The sequence below is a fragment of the Pinus tabuliformis genome, chromosome 3_2 (assembly GCF_031772625.1).
Source record: "Pinus tabuliformis cultivar Carrire ecotype Pingquan chromosome 3_2, CPIR1, whole genome shotgun sequence".
NCBI classification, from domain to species: Eukaryota; Viridiplantae; Streptophyta; class Pinopsida; order Pinales; family Pinaceae; genus Pinus; species Pinus tabuliformis.
Window position 1 is genome coordinate 482,154,576 of NC_142302.1, and position 18,755 is coordinate 482,173,330.

At 36.2% G+C, this 18,755-nt stretch overlaps 2 protein-coding genes across 2 annotated transcripts; both read left to right on the plus strand.

Annotated features, from left to right (window-relative positions):
• The first annotated feature begins 2,339 nt into the window (after nucleotides 1-2,339).
• Nucleotides 2,340-3,434, plus strand: LOC149181387 (protein BPS1, chloroplastic-like). Its single transcript, XM_089414181.1, has one exon. The coding sequence runs from the start codon at nucleotides 2,340-2,342 to the stop codon at nucleotides 3,432-3,434; it is 1,095 nt and encodes a 364-aa protein (XP_089270307.1).
• Nucleotides 3,435-15,048: 11,614 nt separating this feature from the next.
• LOC149181388 (protein BPS1, chloroplastic-like) lies at nucleotides 15,049-16,143 on the plus strand. Its single transcript, XM_089414182.1, has one exon. It carries the CDS (start codon nucleotides 15,049-15,051, stop codon nucleotides 16,141-16,143), a length of 1,095 nt encoding a protein of 364 aa, XP_089270308.1.
• The last annotated feature ends 2,612 nt before the right edge of the window (nucleotides 16,144-18,755 follow it).

Below are 18,755 nucleotides of genomic sequence, written 5' to 3' on the forward strand. Positions count from 1 at the left end.
CATAATAATATTAATGGATAATAGTAGAAATATTAATTAATAACAATAATCTTAATAATAATAATGATTTTAAAATGATTATAATAATCTTTTATTAATTAAATATTATATTTATATAATAATTATTTTTATTAATTATAATAATAATAATTTTGTTATAAATATTTTTTTAATATTATTTTTGTTATTATATATTTATTAGTATTTTGGTAGATATAAATGAAGCTTTTAGTTTTTATCAATTATATTAATATAATTGTGCTAGTTAATATAACAAAAGTTTAACTAAAACATCCCATTACTAAATAAAATATTATTATTATCATCATAGAATTCATATTTAACCGATATATTTACATCTGCCAAATCAATACATGATGAAATTTAGTAGGGTAGGACATTTTCTTTCTTTTCTTAATAATTAAAGAAAGAATCTTGTATTACATTGTCATACATAAGCTACTCATATTTAAGGAATTAGTGATTTGGGCATATCAACACAGCCGTAGTTTGTTTATCGATGTTTTGAAGGATTTTCTAACTTATTTTTTTATCTAATTGAGACAAAAAATTGACCAGGGATTCCCTATATAAGTTAATATAGTATCCACACTAAGAAAAGGCATTATCATGTGAGCAGAAATAATGTTGTCTTATTATGTTATCAACACGTCAGGATTGTTTGCATCGACGGGTAAATTGACCTGTCACGACACAATTTACTTTGTCAAAATACGTATTCCAGAATGCAAAAAATAACCGTCAAACTTAGCTTATAGGATAATTATCATTTTTTAATCTATGTTATAGAAACTTTTCTTTAATTGAAAACCGTCGACGTCAAGTATGTCGAAGTGACATTTTCCTTCATATTTAATTACAATTATCAAAGTCAACTCATAAATGAGATTATTTTTTAGAAGTGAGGTAGAAAAGAAACTAATACGTACGCATTCTGTAATATATTGTTGTATTTTGAAATTGGAACAGTCAAACTATAATTATATTGTTGAATGATATATATTTTCTTCCAATAGAAGAAATTGTCTTCACGGCAGTTTTCAGGGGTATATAGTTTACATCAAAATTGAACCATAAGATCCGTGCGACCAAAACTGCTAGCGAACCATAAGATCAGTGGGACCAAACCTGCTAGCGAACCATTGGACCACATCCTTGTAAGTCACAACTTTGTACATAATTATAAATGACAACTCTGTACATTGGAATGTTAGCTCAAATATTGATTAAAAAATGGTAATAAAATAACACATACAAAACGCAAACACATTTGAAACAGTATCTCATATAATAGCACTGTTTGGCAGAGTGTCTCAAATAGTAGCAGTTGCCATCACAATTGGAGTTCACTGAATAGATGAGAGACATATAGATGCCAATTTTATCATGTTTTTAATGCCTCTTCCTAATTCTGGATACTCTTATCAAACTCACAATATAAATACGATTTATCAAGATCTTGGAGATGTTTGTTGCAGATAGACATGAAACGGTAGGTTGTGTGGGCTACTTCTATGTGGCAAGGGGAAATGACGAATGTGGGGATACTCAGTTTTGAGATGATGGAAACAGAAGAGCCTTCAATTATTCTAATACAATTATATATGCACAAGCTGTCATCTGGGATCCCCTTACTAATAATTGTCAACACTGCTCTTACCATGAGAAAAGGACAAAGGCTTGGATTCTTGTTTTAAATTATGGGAACCTAACAGGCTTAGGACTTAAAGTATAAATTCGTTGATAATTGTCCATAGATTTGGGGAAGAAAAATTTGTTCAATGAATAAAACTTGGACACCCAAGGGGACACCGGCACATTGTTGATTCTTCTTAATACCATTTTTGTTTTATTAGAGCGGACACTAGGAGTTGTTGAGGTTCCGGCCATTGGGGGTGGCGAGGGGTAACGACAAACAAAAACCGAAAAAACATAAAATAAAGGATTTGGGTTTTGTTTAAGTTTTGTGTGGAGGATAATGTCGCCGACGCCGTATAAAATGGGAGTTGCCAACTTGCAAGTTTGGTAGGATGAGCTGTTGCCGGCCGGAGCGCGCAGTGAGAAGGACGAGCGGGTGTGAGATTTGACTAGATGTGAAGCCACTCAGGCCATATCTCAGACAAGGCCACGAGTTCAAATCCTTGCGAAGCAACTATATTGCAAACCGATAGCCACACTTTAAATGTAATAAATGATTTCGTATGTCCGTATGATATCGCCAGCTTGATCAGTTGGCATCAAGCCGCTAGCGACTTAATCTGCACGATCACGCCTTTCTCTACAGAATTGCAGAGCAAAACGAACAACGAAGAGGAATTATGACGGAGTCTTCCTCTGTATTTTCGTCTCTCGGAGCAGCGTTCCATGCCCTGCCGCCTCTGTCGTTCCATCGTCGAACCTCGTCGTCGACAATATATCCCACGACTTACACGCATCCCCTTGTGGACGCCTTCCAGAGCTGGCTCAGTTCAGAGCTTCGTCGGCTACAGGAAAGCAGCACTTCTTATCTCAGCGGAGAGTGGCTCGGGCAAGCTCTGGAACTCTGTCTCGCCGTCCATTCTCGGGCGGATGAGCTCTTTCCTCACATCCAACAGGCCATTTTGCACGAAAATCGCAAGTGGGTAGACAAGCAACTGGACGCCACCGTGAAGCTTCTTGACGTTTGCAATGAGCTGAGACAAATGATAAGTGATATCAAGGAATACCAGGCATCGCTGCAGACGATCGTTCGTGGCTTGGATGATTTTACTCACAATTCGATCTGCGCCAAACAGCTTTTGAGGGCGCGGACGGCTCTTGCTAATTGTAAGGAATTCATGGTCAAGAAAGAGGCGCAGAGTCTGCAGCCCTCTTCCCAAAAGCGCTCCGCGCTGGACAAGTGCAACTCGATGCTGAAGCAAATAGGCGAGAAACTGCTCGTGACTCCAACGAGCAGGAATTCAAGCAAGGCCCAGTTCCTGGAAATTTTGTATGGATCAACGGCGACGACGGTTTTCGTTTGCGGCGTTCTCGTGGCTGCTCTGTCTTTCAAATCAAAACGGCCCCTTTCCACTGCTCCTCGTACGGGCCATTCTTTATCGGCATCCACGCTTCATGGCCTCCACTATAAAGTGAAGGAAGAGATCGATAGGAGGAGAATCAAGGGCGCCCGGGCTCCATTACAAGAGCTTCACAGCATCGACGCGGCAGTCCAGCATTTGCACGATGTGGTGAGCAGATGGATAGCTGGCAAATCGTCTTGTTCATCTTTAGGTAACGAGGCGCTGGAATTGAAGCAATCCATTGACTCCTTGCAGAAATGCATCGCAGATATGGAAGCAGGCATCGCTTCCTTTGAAAAGCCGGTGGACAAACTGTTCAGAGTGTTGATAGGGAGTAGGATGGCTCTCTTGGACAGCATCACTTATTCCTAGCATTTTGAAAAGTCAAATGTTTCGGAATAGAATCGGCACTAATGCTGGAAGACTGTAACTACAAGTATTTAGAGTTCGTTGCACAGTTTTGATCTTCCCGATTCTAAACTTGACGTTGTACTTAACAGAGATATTCCACTGCACCAGAATGTTAGATACAACCTCTTCAATCAACGAAGTGAAAATTAGTGTCAAGCTCGTCTCTCTGTAGGCAATTCGGCGGCACCATCGGTGTTTAAACAGCTACAACTTAGTGTGTGATTATTCCCTTCGCTAATGCAGTGGATCGATGTTACAATGTTTCAGTTGATGAATGGTTAAGGACACTAAGAGCTTGTTACCATGGATTTCACAAAGTTACACATGATTTTCCATTAGGATGGGTGTCGCTTTCAGAGATTATAAAAACTCTTGTTATGTAATGCACTTTTTCTTAAAAGGGATTCTATGCGATTTAAATCTTTAAAATATTTTTTTCCTGTTTTATCCATCTTGATATGTAGTTCGTGTGGACAGCCTGAATGTCTCTCTCAAGGTCTCCCTCCCTCCCTTGGTGCACATGATCATTTTATAGGTACACTATTATTGTTCAAAAATAAAACTGAAATGTTCATTAAAAAGTTTTATCCATCTTGATATGTAGTTAGTCTGACAGCCTAAATGTCTCTCTCAAGGTTTCCCACCCTCCCTTGGTGCACATGATCATTTTATATGTACACTATTATTGTTCAAAAATAAAACTGAAAAGTTTATTAAAAAAAAGTACAGTTGTATCAATTACTTTGGTATCACTCCTTATTCATCCTTAGTATTGAGAAAAGAAATACCGTGCTAACTTTCATGCTCTTAACAAAATAATGATCCAGGATAAGTTCCCTATTCTAGTCCTTTACTATTTTTTGGATGAGTTTAAAAGTATTAAATTTTGTACTAACTATTACCAAATTTGAGGCCAATATTCCCCAAAACCACTTTTGGAACTCATAAAAGACACATTTTGGTAGTGCCCTTTGGCCTTTGCAATGTACCATCCATCTTCCAAAATCTCATGAACCACATCTATCAACCATTTTTATATTATTTCGTCTCTTTTTTCTTTATGACATCTTAATCTACAAAAAAACAACTTGGTATGTCCTTGTCACAAATGGGGATCATGTCTTATAATTTCTTTCTCATTAACAACTATTTATCAAAAGGTCTTAATGTGCCTTTGCTATCTTTGAAATAGACCATTTGAGTCGTATGGTTTGTAATGATAGTGTGTGAGTGAACTTAAATATAATTGAAGCAATGAAGGATTAACCATGTTCTAAGACCCCTAAATGTTTATGAACCTTTTTTGGTCTAATAAGGTACTACAAAAATTTCATCAAGAACTATAGAAATATTATTGCTCTCTTCACTTTCTTATTTAAGAAAAATGCTCTAAATTATAATGAAACTGTAATTTAAGATTTCCAAGAATCAAAAAATGGTATATGTACAACCCTAATACTTGCAATGTTAGACTTCCCCCAAAACTTTTGTTTTAGAAAGTGGTGCATTAAGAAAATAAATTGGAGTAATTCACATGCAAGAAGGAAAATTGTTGGCCTTAAGACCTTCTAACAACTTTGTAAGCGGCACTTGAACAAATCTTCCTGGGAAAACAAATATGGCTATCTTGCATGTTGTTGATATCTAGCATCACTACTTGCTTATGCAATATTTTTAGGTTAAAATTGATCACCACAACCTCAAATACTTTATGGAGCAAATAATTTCATCCCTAGAGCAACAAAAAGTAATTATCAAAATGTTAGGTTGCGATAATGAGGTCATTTATAAAAAGGGAGAGGAAAATGTGGTTGTTAATGCTCTCCCTAGAAAATATGAAGGGGAAGGGTTCCTCTTTTACTCTTCTTCATTATAGCAGATTGATTAAATGAGATCCACAACTAATGGCTCACAAATCCCAATATTGCTAGTTTGATAGAACAACTTCAACAAATCGTCATTGTATGGCTAATTGCTGTTTTATTTGTCTTTGTTTTTCTTGTCTAGCATCTTCTTCTACAAGTATTCAAAATGATTATTCCATAACTTCTAGAGGTAACGAATTTCGTTCTTTACGTGGAAATGGATTAACATGATTAATTCTATAAAATGATGTAAACTACAGTAATGACAATATGCCCAAATGGGCTACACAAGTTACACATGAGATCGTTGAATTGGAAACTAGAAATGGGTAAAGCAATTCGTTTCTTTATGAATGATATAAATGTTATACTAACCCTTCATATAATCTTTGATTTCATTTCTCCTTCTATTAGAGATGATTTCTACAAAAATAAATTGAGTCCTAAAATATTTTTGCAATAAAATATAGCCAACCTGGTTAGAAAAGAGAAGTGCAATGGAAATTTAAAAAAAAATGTAATAAAGATTTTTGAGTGGTTTTCTTCAACACACCTGGATAAAGGTCATGATAATCTTGAATAGAAGTATATCTAAAATAAAAATCATCATTCTGCAAATAAATTTAAATGTCTTACTAGTGACTATCATCATCTTGCAATCCCTTTTGTTTTGATTGGAATCGCATCCGATATTAGATCAGTTTCTGGCTTGGTCTTTTCATAAGATGTCAAACAAGGAAGATGACCTAGAGAATCCAATATGGTTTGATAAATTGTTTTGAGCCAAAAAAGATTTCTGCATAAAATATATCTAGCCTAGTTAGAAAAAGAATGCACAATGGAAATTAAGAAATAAATGTAACAAATATTTTCCATCGGTTTTCTTCAAAAATCCCGGATAAAGGTCACGAGAATCCAAAAAAAAGCAGATATATATATATATATCATTCTACAAATAGATTTAAATGTCTCTTACAAGTGACTCCCATCATCATCTAGTCTCTTCTGGTTTGATCTCGAATCACATCCGATATGGTTTGATCTAGAATGGCGTCCTAAATTCAACCAGGGAGATCGTGAGGGAGGTCACAAAGGCAGGACGAAGGCAGGGAAGACTAATGATCGAAGTGACCTCGGTAAGTCAAAATTGCGGAAAAGCAACCCACCAAACAAAAATTCAAATTTGTTAGTTAAACTCACATTGTTATACATTCAAACCACACTAGTTAACTCAGCATTGTAAATTGCATAGCCGAGAAAGATTTCTAGCAGGATGGTGAGTTTGACTAATTTGGAAATTAATGCCCCTAATTACAAATTAATTACTTTTTAATATTTTCCTTATCTAGGATATATTTCAGGTCTTTTAGTTTGTTATGAAACAATGTGAAGATTTCATTCCCCTCACCAACATTTGTAATTATTTCTTATTGAGAGACATGCCCCAAATACACTTTATATCAAATTATTGAGCCACTAGTTATCATAATATTAATAGTTTTAATGTGAAAGTAGGCATGAAGAGTGAGAGGAATGTCCGGAGTTCACCTGTCCTTATTGGAGCTTCTAGAGCCTCTTTCCTTAAAAAAATATAGGAAAAAGTGAAATTTAAGCAAATATATCTCTATTTATATGCCAAGATATCTACTAAAAAAAATGGGTGATTGCGTTTGGAGTAGTCCATGATTCAAAACCCATGAGAATGAGTCCATTTTAGTAAGAATATAATGCAACATCCTAATATGGGCTTTACAATTTTCCCCGATGAACTCTCCAAGAAATCAAATTATTATCAAATTATTAAAAGGGTGAGGATATTTGCACATTTCTTTTCTTTTGAAGGAGATTTGGAGAGACGAGAGAGTTGTTAGTTACCTTGCAACCCAAAATAATTCAGTTTTGATTGCCTTTAACATAGTTCAGGATGGGGCAAGAGACGACTCGAGAGTTTCATTCTTTGTCTTTGTAATTGCGATACCATTTTTCACACGAGGCTCCTTACAGAAAACATGTTCATTTGCCATGGAAGAGTGTGGAGAAGCATTTAGTACGTTGTCCATAGCTGAGGTGACATAATCTTCCACATTTAATCTCATATTTTCTTTATTTTCAGCCGGGTTATTTAATTCCCTTTTGAACTTGTCCTCTTTACCAAAGGATGAAAGAGGGTTCTCCTTGGAGATGAAAAAGAAGTCGAAGGTGGCTCGATCCCACCATTGAGGCTTTTTGCTAGATTTCTTCGCTGGATTTTTCCTAGCTTTGAGACATGATTTGATGAAATGTCTAGTCTTGTAACAACCTCTACAATGAAATAAAATGTTTTCATAATATGATTTTTTTGCATCCATGAGAATGCAGGGCCTATTAAATTGATTTCAACAGGGAATCCCTCACTGAAATCCATTTCTATGCATATGTGTGTATATGTGAGCTTTAAGTAGTATTTTCTATCTACTCCTCAACATAATAATTTTCCTAATACATTACTAATTGCAGTCAAAGAAGGCAGGTTCCACTAATGCAAAGACAGGTTGGAAAGCCTTACCCAAACCAGAACAAATGAGAAAGGAACCATGACGAGATCAAAGGAGGGAAACCATGGATGCATGGAGAGCCCTGCGCTGCCCCAGGACCATAAACCAGAGTAATAGATTTGAGATCAAATCCTTTTACCAGAAGATATATGTTCAATTCGTCAAAAATAAAAGGGGTCCTGAGATCCAAGAATGAAAATTTACCAACTTTGGCTACAATCCAAAAAACCTACACATTAAACCAATTTTTTTTTCCAAACCAGAAAAAACAACTTCCTATTAGAGTAGCAAAGAAAGTACATAATTTTGTGGGAAGAATCAATTCTTGTACATCAACATGTGGCTCCTAGATACCATCAATTCCTTATCTAGATGACAAAAAAGAAAACCAAAACGTTCCCCAAAACAAAGTGATAATTTTCACGTGACCTTCGTCTTGGGAGAGTACAAATTTACACACATATATTTTTTGAAACGTTATTTTTCAATTAATTTATAAATTTAATTTATTTTGTATTTTTGCAAATGGGGTAGCAAGCTAAGTGGGCTTGATTGTGGGGAAAAACTCCACAGTTAAGCGCGCTTGAGCCAGAGGAGTTCTGGGATGGGTGACCTCCTGGGAAGTCCTGGTTACCGGGTGCAAGCCCCGGAAGTGATGATTGATGCTATGTGATTCGTTCTCCACATTTCACTAGTTTCAATCCCACTTCTTCACCCCTGTGAGCATCACCCGATGCAATGAGTGCTAAGTGAACTATTCAAAAATCATGAGAAATTAGTCAGTTACGACTACCTCTCATGGAAATGGTCATACGTTTGAATGACTTACTTAACGCAGTTGAATCCCAAAAATGATATCTAATATAATGCACTGCGTAAATCCCCCATACTTAAATTTAATTGGTATTGTAATGGTTAAATAAAATAAATAAAATTATATATTAAGAGATATTAAATTTAAAAGTAAGAAAAAAAATATATAATTTAAAAGGATTAATTTTTTTTTAAAATTATAATATTTTTTATTTAACTTCTTTTAATATAATAATATACATTTGATTATAATTTAAGAGTTATAATTATACAAAGACCTTAAATTTAAATTCTGACCTTGATAAATCATCATGATCATTGTCATCACAATGATATTATAATTGTGAGATCTCGATAAGGGGTTGGACCAATTTTGAATTTGTCTCTGAAGAGGATTGCGAAGAAATATTTTAAATATACATTTCATTATAATTTAAGAATATATTGATAAGCTGCCATCATCATCACTTCAATTTAAAATATTGATCGCTTGGGTTTACAATCACTAGGGTTTATAAGATTAACACCTTAGGTTTATCGTTGCCTTTGGGTTTATAAAATTAATAATTCCTTGGTTAATCTAGGTCAACCATGGTCCAACGTCACATTGTGACAAATATTATCTCAATATGAAAATCATCAATGGTCAACCATGGTCCAACATCAGAATGTGACAAAGATTATCTCAATATGAAAATGAACCATGTTCAACCATGGTCAAACGTCACATTGTGATAAAGATTGTGTCAATATGAAAATCAACCATGTTCAATAATGATCAACCATGTTTATTTTAGGGTTTATAATATTTATCTTCTTTTTTTCTTCTTTATTAGTGTGGTTCACAAACACCCTAGTCAGTGAGTGGTCGCTACGTCCACGGAAAAATCTAGGCTAATCACCCCTCAGCCTACTAGCAAGACCTAACCCCAAGGGCTTCAGGCAGAATCGACCCTGTGACCTCCCGATGGCGAGGCACGTTTTTTGACCAACTGAGCTAACCCTTGGGGCTAATATTTATCTTATATAGCTTGGGTTTATAATATTAATCCCCTCAGTTTAATGTTATTTCCTTGGGTTTATAATCCCTTGGGTTTTAAGTATTAATCCCTGGGGTTTATTAGTCTCTTAGGTTTATAATATCATTTCCTTGGGTTTATTAATGTAAGGGTTCATATTCCTATAGTATAATATAAATCCCTTGGGTTTATAATCATGGTCAACTATGGTCAACCATGGTCCAATGTCACATTATGACAAATATTGTCTCAATATGAAACTCAACCATGCTCAACCATCGTCAACCATGGTAAATCTTGGTCAAGTATGGTTCAATGTTACAATGTGACAAAAATTGTATCAATATGAAAATCAACCATGGTCAACCATGTTCAATCATGGCCAATTATGGTTCCAATGCTACATTGTGACAGGGATTGTCTGAATATGAATATCAATCACGGTTAATCATGGTAAACTATGGTCAACGGTCAACCATGGTCAAATGTCGCATTGTGAGAAAGATTGTCTCTATGTGAAAATCTGTCATGGTCAACCATGGTCACATTGTGACAAAGATTAGCTCATGGTCCAGCGTCGAATTGTGACAACCATGGTCATCCATGGTCAACCATGCTCAATTATGGTTCAACGTCACATTCTGACAAAGATTGTCTCAATATAAAAATCAACCATGGTTAACCATGGTCAATCATGGTCAACCATGGTCATCCATGGTCCAACGTCGCATTGTGACAGATTCTCTCAATATGAAAATGAACCATGGTCAACGATAGTCAACCATTGTCATCCATGTTTGTTTTAGGGATTATAATATTTATCTTAGGGTTTATATACCTTGGGATAAATATTAATCCCTTAGGTTTAATATTATTCCCTTGCATTTTCAGTATAAATCCCTTGGGTTCATTAGTTTCTTGGGCTTATAATACCAATCCCTTGGGTTTAATAATCTAATTGTTCATATTCTGAGGGTTTAATATTATCGATAGGGTTTACAATATTAATCCTACGGTGTTAAAATTGGCAACCAGGGCAAAACTTCATGTGGGGTCATCTTATTCATGGCTAATAATATTTTTATTAGATTCCTCTCGTCGAGAGGTGTAGGATTGATATGAAGATCATCCAATTCCGATAAGTATTCATGGAGATATGAATTTATTTTGATTATGGAATTATTATCAAGCCGACCTACAACTCATGTAGGCTCAGAAGTCCAACAGTCGCATCTATTCACTTACCAACGTTGTGTATAAATATAAGAGGACTTTTCCTCATTTGGACTCACTCATCTCATCACATCTCTCTCTCTCTACTGCGCAGATATGAGTCTCTTCTCTACTGCGCTGAAATGGGTCTCTCTCTCTCACACATGTGAAGCCGGAAGCTGTTGAATTTGAAGCTGCAACTGTAGAAGTAAAGATTGACTTGCGTGGCCTAGAAGATATCCTCTTTGGAACTGCGCTGTAGGTTCATCTGAACCTCCTTTGAAAGCCGCAACTTTTGGTGGTGGAATGAAGTCAATCCGACGAACGGTTTGCAAGATATCGACTGCCCTAGTTTGAAGCCAGGAACTGCTGAAACTGAAGCTGCAATTGCAGAAGTAAAGATTGACTTGCGTGGCCTAGAAGATCTCCTCATCTAAACTGCGCTGTAGGTTCATCTGAACCTCCTCTGGAAGCCGAAACTTTTGGTGGTGGAATGAAGTCAATCCGACTGTCGGTTTGTGAGATATGGTCTGCCCTAGTTTGATAATGAAGCCGCTAATGCTGATGCTACTGATCTAGGGTTTGCTACTGCTGATATGAATCAGATTTATTGTACTATTTCTCTCTGTTGAATTATTGAAGATAAAAGAAGATTTGATCAAAGGGTTTCCCCACACATTGTGGGGTTTGTCCCTGGCTAGCCGCCACATCTTGTGTCTCTTGTCTTGGCTTGTTTTCTGTCGATCGTTTAATGTTCTATTTGCACTTTACTTTATGTACATGTGATTGCTAATCGGTGGAATATAATAAGAAAAAGAAGTAAACTGTTATAAGCATAGAACATACCATAACTTAACATAGGGTTTAAAATAAATCCCTTAGATTTATAATATTAATAATTCTTTGGGTTTAGTAATCCCTTAGTTTTTAATATTAATCCCTTGGGTTTTTAATCTGTTTGGATTTTTATACAAATAATTCCTTGAGTTTATAAATCATAATCCCATGGTCAACCATGGTCCAATGTCGCATTTTGACGAAGATTATTCCAATATAAAAATTAACCATGGTCAACCATGGTCCAACGTCGCATTGTGACAAACTTTGTCTCAATTTGAAAATCAACCATGGTCAACCATGGTCCAACGTCTCATTGTGACAAAGAATGTCTCGATATGAAAATCAACCATGGTCAAACATCTTCAACCATGTTCAATCATGGTCAACCATGGTCAATAACCATGGTCACATTGTGACAAAGATATCTCATGGTCCAACATCATACTGTGACAACCATGCCCATCCATGGTCAACCATAGTCCAACGTCGCATTGTGACAAAGATTGTCTCAATATGGAAATCAACCACGGTCAACCATGGTAAATCATGGTCAACCATGTTGAACCATGATCCAACATTACATTGTGATAAAGATTCCCTCAATATGAAAATCAATTATGGTGAACCATGGTAAACCATGGTCCAACATCTCATTGTGACAAACATTATCTCAATATGAAAATCAACTATGGTCAATCATGGTTAACCATGTTTGTTTTAGGTTTTATAACATTTATCTTAGGGTTTATATACCTTGGGTTTACAATATTTACGCCTAGGTTAAATACTATTCCCTTGGGGTTTTAGTGTTAATTTCTCAGGGTTATTAGTGCTTTGGGTTTATAAGAGTTCAATGATCCCTAGGATTTATAATATTAATCCCTTGGGTTTGTTAATCCATTGGGATTATAATATTAATCCCTTGGGTTTTATGATTGATGATGGTCAACCATGGTCATCTAAGGTCAACCATGGTCAACTATGGTCTAACATTGCAATGTGACAAAGATTATCACAATATGAAAATCAACAATGGCCAACCATGGTCAATAATAATCACGCATGGTCAAGCGTGGTCCAATGTTCCATTATGTCAAAGATTCTCTCAATATGAAAATCAGTCATGGTCAACCATGGTCCAACGTTGCATTGTGACAAAGATTGTGTCAATATGAAAATCAACTATTATCAACCTTAGTCAACCATGTTTGTTTTAGGGTTTATAATATTTACATTAGGGTTTATATACCTTGGATTTACAATATTAATCCCTTGGGTTTAATATTATTCGCATGGTTTTTTAGTATTAATCCCTTGGGTTTAATATTATTTGCATGGTTTTTTAGTATTAATCCCTTAGTTTATTATTGCCTTGGGTTTATAATACCAATACGTTGGGTTTAATAATCTAAGGGTTCATATTCCTAGGGTATAATATTATTGATAAGTTTTATAATATTAATGCTAGGGTTTAATATAAATCCCTTGGGTTCATAATATTAATACCTTCGATTTTTAATAATCCATTAAATTATAATAATCCATTAAATTATTAATATGTTTGGATTTTAATATGAATAATTACTTGGGTTTATAAATTATAAACCCATGGCCGACCGACTATTGTATAATGTTGCATTGTGACATTTTCCTTCCTATTTAATTACAATTATCAAAGTCAACTCATAAATGAGACTATTTTTAAGAAGTGAGATAGAAAAGAAACTAAAGAATACGTACGCATTCTGTAATAGATTTATTTATCACCAACACAAGAATTCGGAAACACATTTACATGTTTCATAATTTGACAGTTTTCAAACATTATAACTAAATATGTTTAGCATTGACCTTTAGGGGTTGTCTTTTGAAATTGAAATAGTTTAACTTTGACTTTCACTGGTTGTATTTTGAAATTGAAACAGTCAAACTATAATTATATTGTTGAATGATATATATTTTTCCACGGCAGTTTTTGGGGTATATAGTTTAGCTCAAAATTGAACCATAAGATCCGCGCGACCAAAACTGCTAGCGAACCATTGGACCACATCCTTGTAAATCACAACTTTGTACATAATTATAAATCACAACTCTGTACATTGGAATGTTAACTGAATATTGATTAAAAAATGGTAATAAAATAACAAATACAAAACGCAAACACATTTGAAACAATATCTCATATAATAGCACTGTTTGACAGAGTGTCTCAAATACTGGCAGCTGCCATCACAATTGGAGTCCATTGAATAGATGAGAGACCTATAGATGCCAATTTTATCATGTTTTTAATGCCTCTTCCTAATTGTGGATACTCTTGTCAAACTCACAATATAAATACGATTTATCAAGATCTTGGAGTTGTTTGTTGCAGATAGACATGAAACGGTAGGTTGTGTGGGCTACTTGTATCTGGCAAGGGGAAATGACGAATGTGGGGATACTCAGTTTTGAGATGATGGAAACAGAAGAGCCTTCAATTATTCTAATACAATTATATATGCATAAGCTGTCATCTGGGATCCCCTTACTAATAATTGTCAACACTGCTCTTAGCATGAGAAAAGGACGAAGGCTTGGATTCTTGTTTTAAATTATGGGAACCTAACAGAGTTCCCGTTCTCTCCTTGAGATGTTTTCGAGGGCAATGCGTTATTAAAGTATAACTTCGTTGATAATTGTCCATAGATTTGGGGAAGAAAAATTTGTTCAATGAATAAAACTTGGACACCCAAGGGGACACCGGCACATAAGTTATGTCATTGTTGATTCTTGTTTGCTCAATATTTTTTCGTTTTTATTCTTAATACCATTTTTGTTTTATTAGAGCGGACACTAGGAGTTGTTGAGGTTCCGGCCATTGGGGGTGGCGATGGGTAAAGACAAGCAAAAACCGAAAAAACATAAAATAAAGGATTTGGGTTTTGTTTAAGTTTTGTGTGGAGGATTATGTCGCCGACGCCATATAAAATGGGAGTTGCCAACTTGCAAGTTTGGTAGGATGAGCTGTTGCCGGCCGGAGCGCGCAGTGAGAAGGACGAGCGGGTGTGAGATTTGACCAGATGTGAAGCCACCCAGGCCATATCTCAGACAAGGTCAAGAGTTCAAATCCTTGCGAAGCAACTATATTGCAAACCGATAGCCACACTTTAAATGTAATAAATGATTTCGTATGTCCGTATGATATCGCCGGCTTGATCAGTTGGCATCAAGGCGCTAGCGACTTAATCTGCACGATCACGCCTTTCTCTACAGAATTGCAGAGCAAAACGAACAACGAAGAGGAATTATGACGAAGTCTTCCTCTGTATTTTCGTCTCTCGGGGCAGCGTTCCATGCCCTGCCGCCTCTGTCGTTCCATCGTCGAACCTCGTCGTCGACAATATATCCCACGACTTACACGCATCCCCTTGTGGACGCCTTCCAGAGCTGGCTCAGTTCAGAGCTTCGTCGGCTACAGGAAAGCAGCACTTCTTATCTCAGTGGAGAGTGGCTCGGGCAAGCTCTGGAACTCTGTCTCGCCGTCCATTCTCGGGCGGATGAGCTCTTTCCTCACATCCAACAGGCCATTTTGCACGAAAATCGCAAGTGGGTAGACAAGCAACTAGACGCCACCGTGAAGATTCTTGACGTTTGCAATGAGCTGAGACAAATGATAAGCGATATCAAGGAATACCGGGCATCGCTGCAGGCGATCGTTCGTGGCTTGGATGGTTTTACTCACAATTCGATCTGCGCCAAACAGCTTTTGAGGGCGCGGACGGCTCTTGCTAGTTGTAAGGAATCCATGGTCAAGAAAGAGGCGCAGAGTCTGCAGCCCTCTTGCCAAAAGCGCTCCGCGCTGGACAAGTGCAACTCAATGCTGAGGCAAATAGGCGAGAAGTTGCTGGTGACTCCAACGAGCGGGAATTCAAGCAAGGCCCAGTTCCTGGAAATTTTGTATGGATCAACGGCGACGACGGTTTTCGTATGCGGCGTTCTCGTGGCTGCTCTGTCTTTCAAATCAAAACGGCCCCTTTCGATTGCTCCTCATACGGGCCATTCTTTATCGGCATCCACGCTTCATGGCCTGCAGCATAAAGTGAAGGAAGAGATCGATAGGAGGAGAAGCAAGGGCTCCCGGGCTCCATTACAAGAGCTTGACAGCATCGACGCGGCAGCCCAGCATTTGCACGATGTGGTGAACAGATGGATAGCTGGCAAATCGTTTTGTTTGGCTTTACGTAACGAGGCGCTGGAATTGAAGCAATCCATTGACTCCTTGCAGAAATGCATCGCAGATATGGAAGCAGGCATCGCTTCCTTTGAAAAGCAGGTGGACAAACTGTTCAGAGTGTTGATAGGCAGTAGGATGGCTCTCTTGGACAGCATCAGTTATTCCTAGCAATTTAAAAAGTCAAATGTTTCGGAATAGAATCGGCACTGATCCTGGAAAACTGTAACTACAAGTATTTATTTAGAGTTCCTTACACAACTTTGATCTTCAAAATTTTAAACTTGAGGTTGTACTTAGCAGATAAATTCCACTGCACCAGAAAGTTAGATACAACCTCTTCAATCAACGAAGTGAAAATTAGTGTCAAGCTCGTCTCTCTGTAGGCAATTCGGCGGCACCAGTGATTATTCCCTTAGCTCATGAAGGGGATGAATGTTACAATATTTCAGTTTCCCGGATTTCACTGAGTTACACATCATTCTCAATTAGGATGGGTGTTGCTACACTTTCTAAAAAATTACAATCAATGTTTCAGAGATTATAAAGTCTCGTTATGTGGCAAAATTTTTTGAAAGGGATTTTATGCTATTTAAAATTTTAAGATCTTCTTCTTTTTCTCTTTTAACGATCTTGATATGTACTTCGTCTTGGCCAGTCTCAAGGTCTCCCTCCTTCCCTGGATGCACATGATCATTCTATTTCACTCGTACCAAGGAGCCTCCCACCCAATGTACACCCGTATTACTATCTGTTTGTTCAAAAAATGAAATTAAAAAGCTTATTTAAAATTTGCTAGCTGTCAGTGTCAATTACCCTAGTATCACTCATTCATACTTAGTCATCACGGTATTAAAAAACAAAGGCACATATGCTCCTTATTCATCCTTAATCATCACAATATTACTAAACAAAGGCACTTGGCATATGTCTGCTAATTTTCATGCTCTTATAATCATCAAAGGATAAGTTCTCTATTCTAGTCATTGGTGATTTTTTAGATGAGTTTAAAAACACTTAATTTTGTACCAAATTTGATGTCCATTCTAACTATCACTAAATTTGTAGGAAAGAGGCCAATATTTCCCAAATTACTTTTGGAATTCACGAAGGACATTATGACATCTTGGTAACGTCCTTTGGAATCTACAATGTACCATCCACTTTCCAAAAGCTCATGAACCACATTTATCAATCATTTTTTTCTTTTTCTTTATGACATCTTAATCTACAAGAAAACTTGGTATGAGCTTGTCACAAATCCGGATCGTGTCTTATAATTTCTTTCTCATTAACAACTATTTAACAAAAGGTTTTAATGTGCCTTTGGTCTCTCTGAAATAGAACATTTGAGTCATATGGTTTGTAATGATAGTGTGTGAGTGAACTTGAAGACAATTGAAGCAATCAAGGATTGACCATCTCTTAAGACTCCTAAACGTTTATGATTTTTTTTTGTTCTAATAGGGTACTACAAAATTTTCATCAAGAGCTATAGAAATATTATTGCTCTCTTCACTTCCTTACTTAAAAAAAATGCTTTAAATTGGAATGAAGCCATAGTTTAAACTTTCCAAGAATTAAAAAACGGTATACCTACCACCCTAATACTTGCAATGTTAGACTTCCAAAAAACTTTTGTTTTAGAAAGTGGTGCATTAAGAAAAAAAAATTGGAGTAATTCACATGCAAGAAGGAAGACCCTGGACCTTTACCTTCTAATAACTTTGTAAGCAACACTTGGAAAAATCTTCCTCGGAAAACAAATATGGCTATTTTGCATGTTGTTGATATGTAGCATCACTATTTGCTTATGCAACATTTCTAGCTTGAAATTGATCACCACAACCCCAAATACTCATGGAGCAAATAATTTAATCCCTAGAGCAACAAAAATTAATTGTCAAAATGTTAGGCTACAATAATGAGATCATTTATACAAACGGCAATGGGAATGTGGTAGTCAAGGCTCTCTCTAGAAAATATCAAGGGGAAGGGTTACTCTTTTCACTCTTCTTCATTATAGCAGATTGATTAAATGAGATCCATAAGTAATGGCTCACAAATACCTGGATTGCTAGTTTGATCGAACAACTTCAATAAATCCCCGATGCATCTTAAGGCTACACTTGGTACAATGAAGGGATTTGCTACAAATCAAATTTGTGTTTAAAAACACAATCCACCTTCAAATCAATTGTGTTATACAAACTCCATGTGTCTCCAACAATAAGTCATTTTAGCCTCCAAAAAAAATATGAATGGATCAAATGATTACTTTTTTGGGAAGGCATGCAGAAGGACATTTGCACTTTTATGGTCAAATATGATATTTGACAATCACATATAGGAGGAATAGTGAAAAATATATGTGAACTACAATGGACAAACTTTCTATAGACTTGATTGTAGGTTTACCCAAATCTAAAAATCAAATCTATCATCGTGATTGTGGTTCACTACCTTTCCAAATATGTTCATTTTTTTGCTCTACAACACCCCTCTAAAGCTTCAGTGGTTGCTCAAGTCTTCATGGATAACATATCTAAAATACATGGTATGCAACAATGCATTATGACAAGTCATGGTTCCATTTTCATTAGCAATTTTTGGCAATAACTGTTTAGGCTTTATGGCACTCAATTGAATATTAGTGAAAATTTGTCACCCCAAAAGTTATGGTCAAAATGAAGCTATCAACAAGTGTTTGGAAGCGTATTTAAGGTGCTTCCTAATGAACAACAATCACAATGGGTTGAATGGTTACCCCTAACAGAATGGTA

Bases quoted from the DNA above. Each gene is read 5' to 3' on its own strand.
- LOC149181387 (XM_089414181.1), top strand. From the start codon at position 2,340: ATGACGGAGTCTTCCTCTGTATTTTCGTCTCTCGGAGCAGCGTTCCAT.
- LOC149181388 (XM_089414182.1), top strand. From the start codon at position 15,049: ATGACGAAGTCTTCCTCTGTATTTTCGTCTCTCGGGGCAGCGTTCCAT.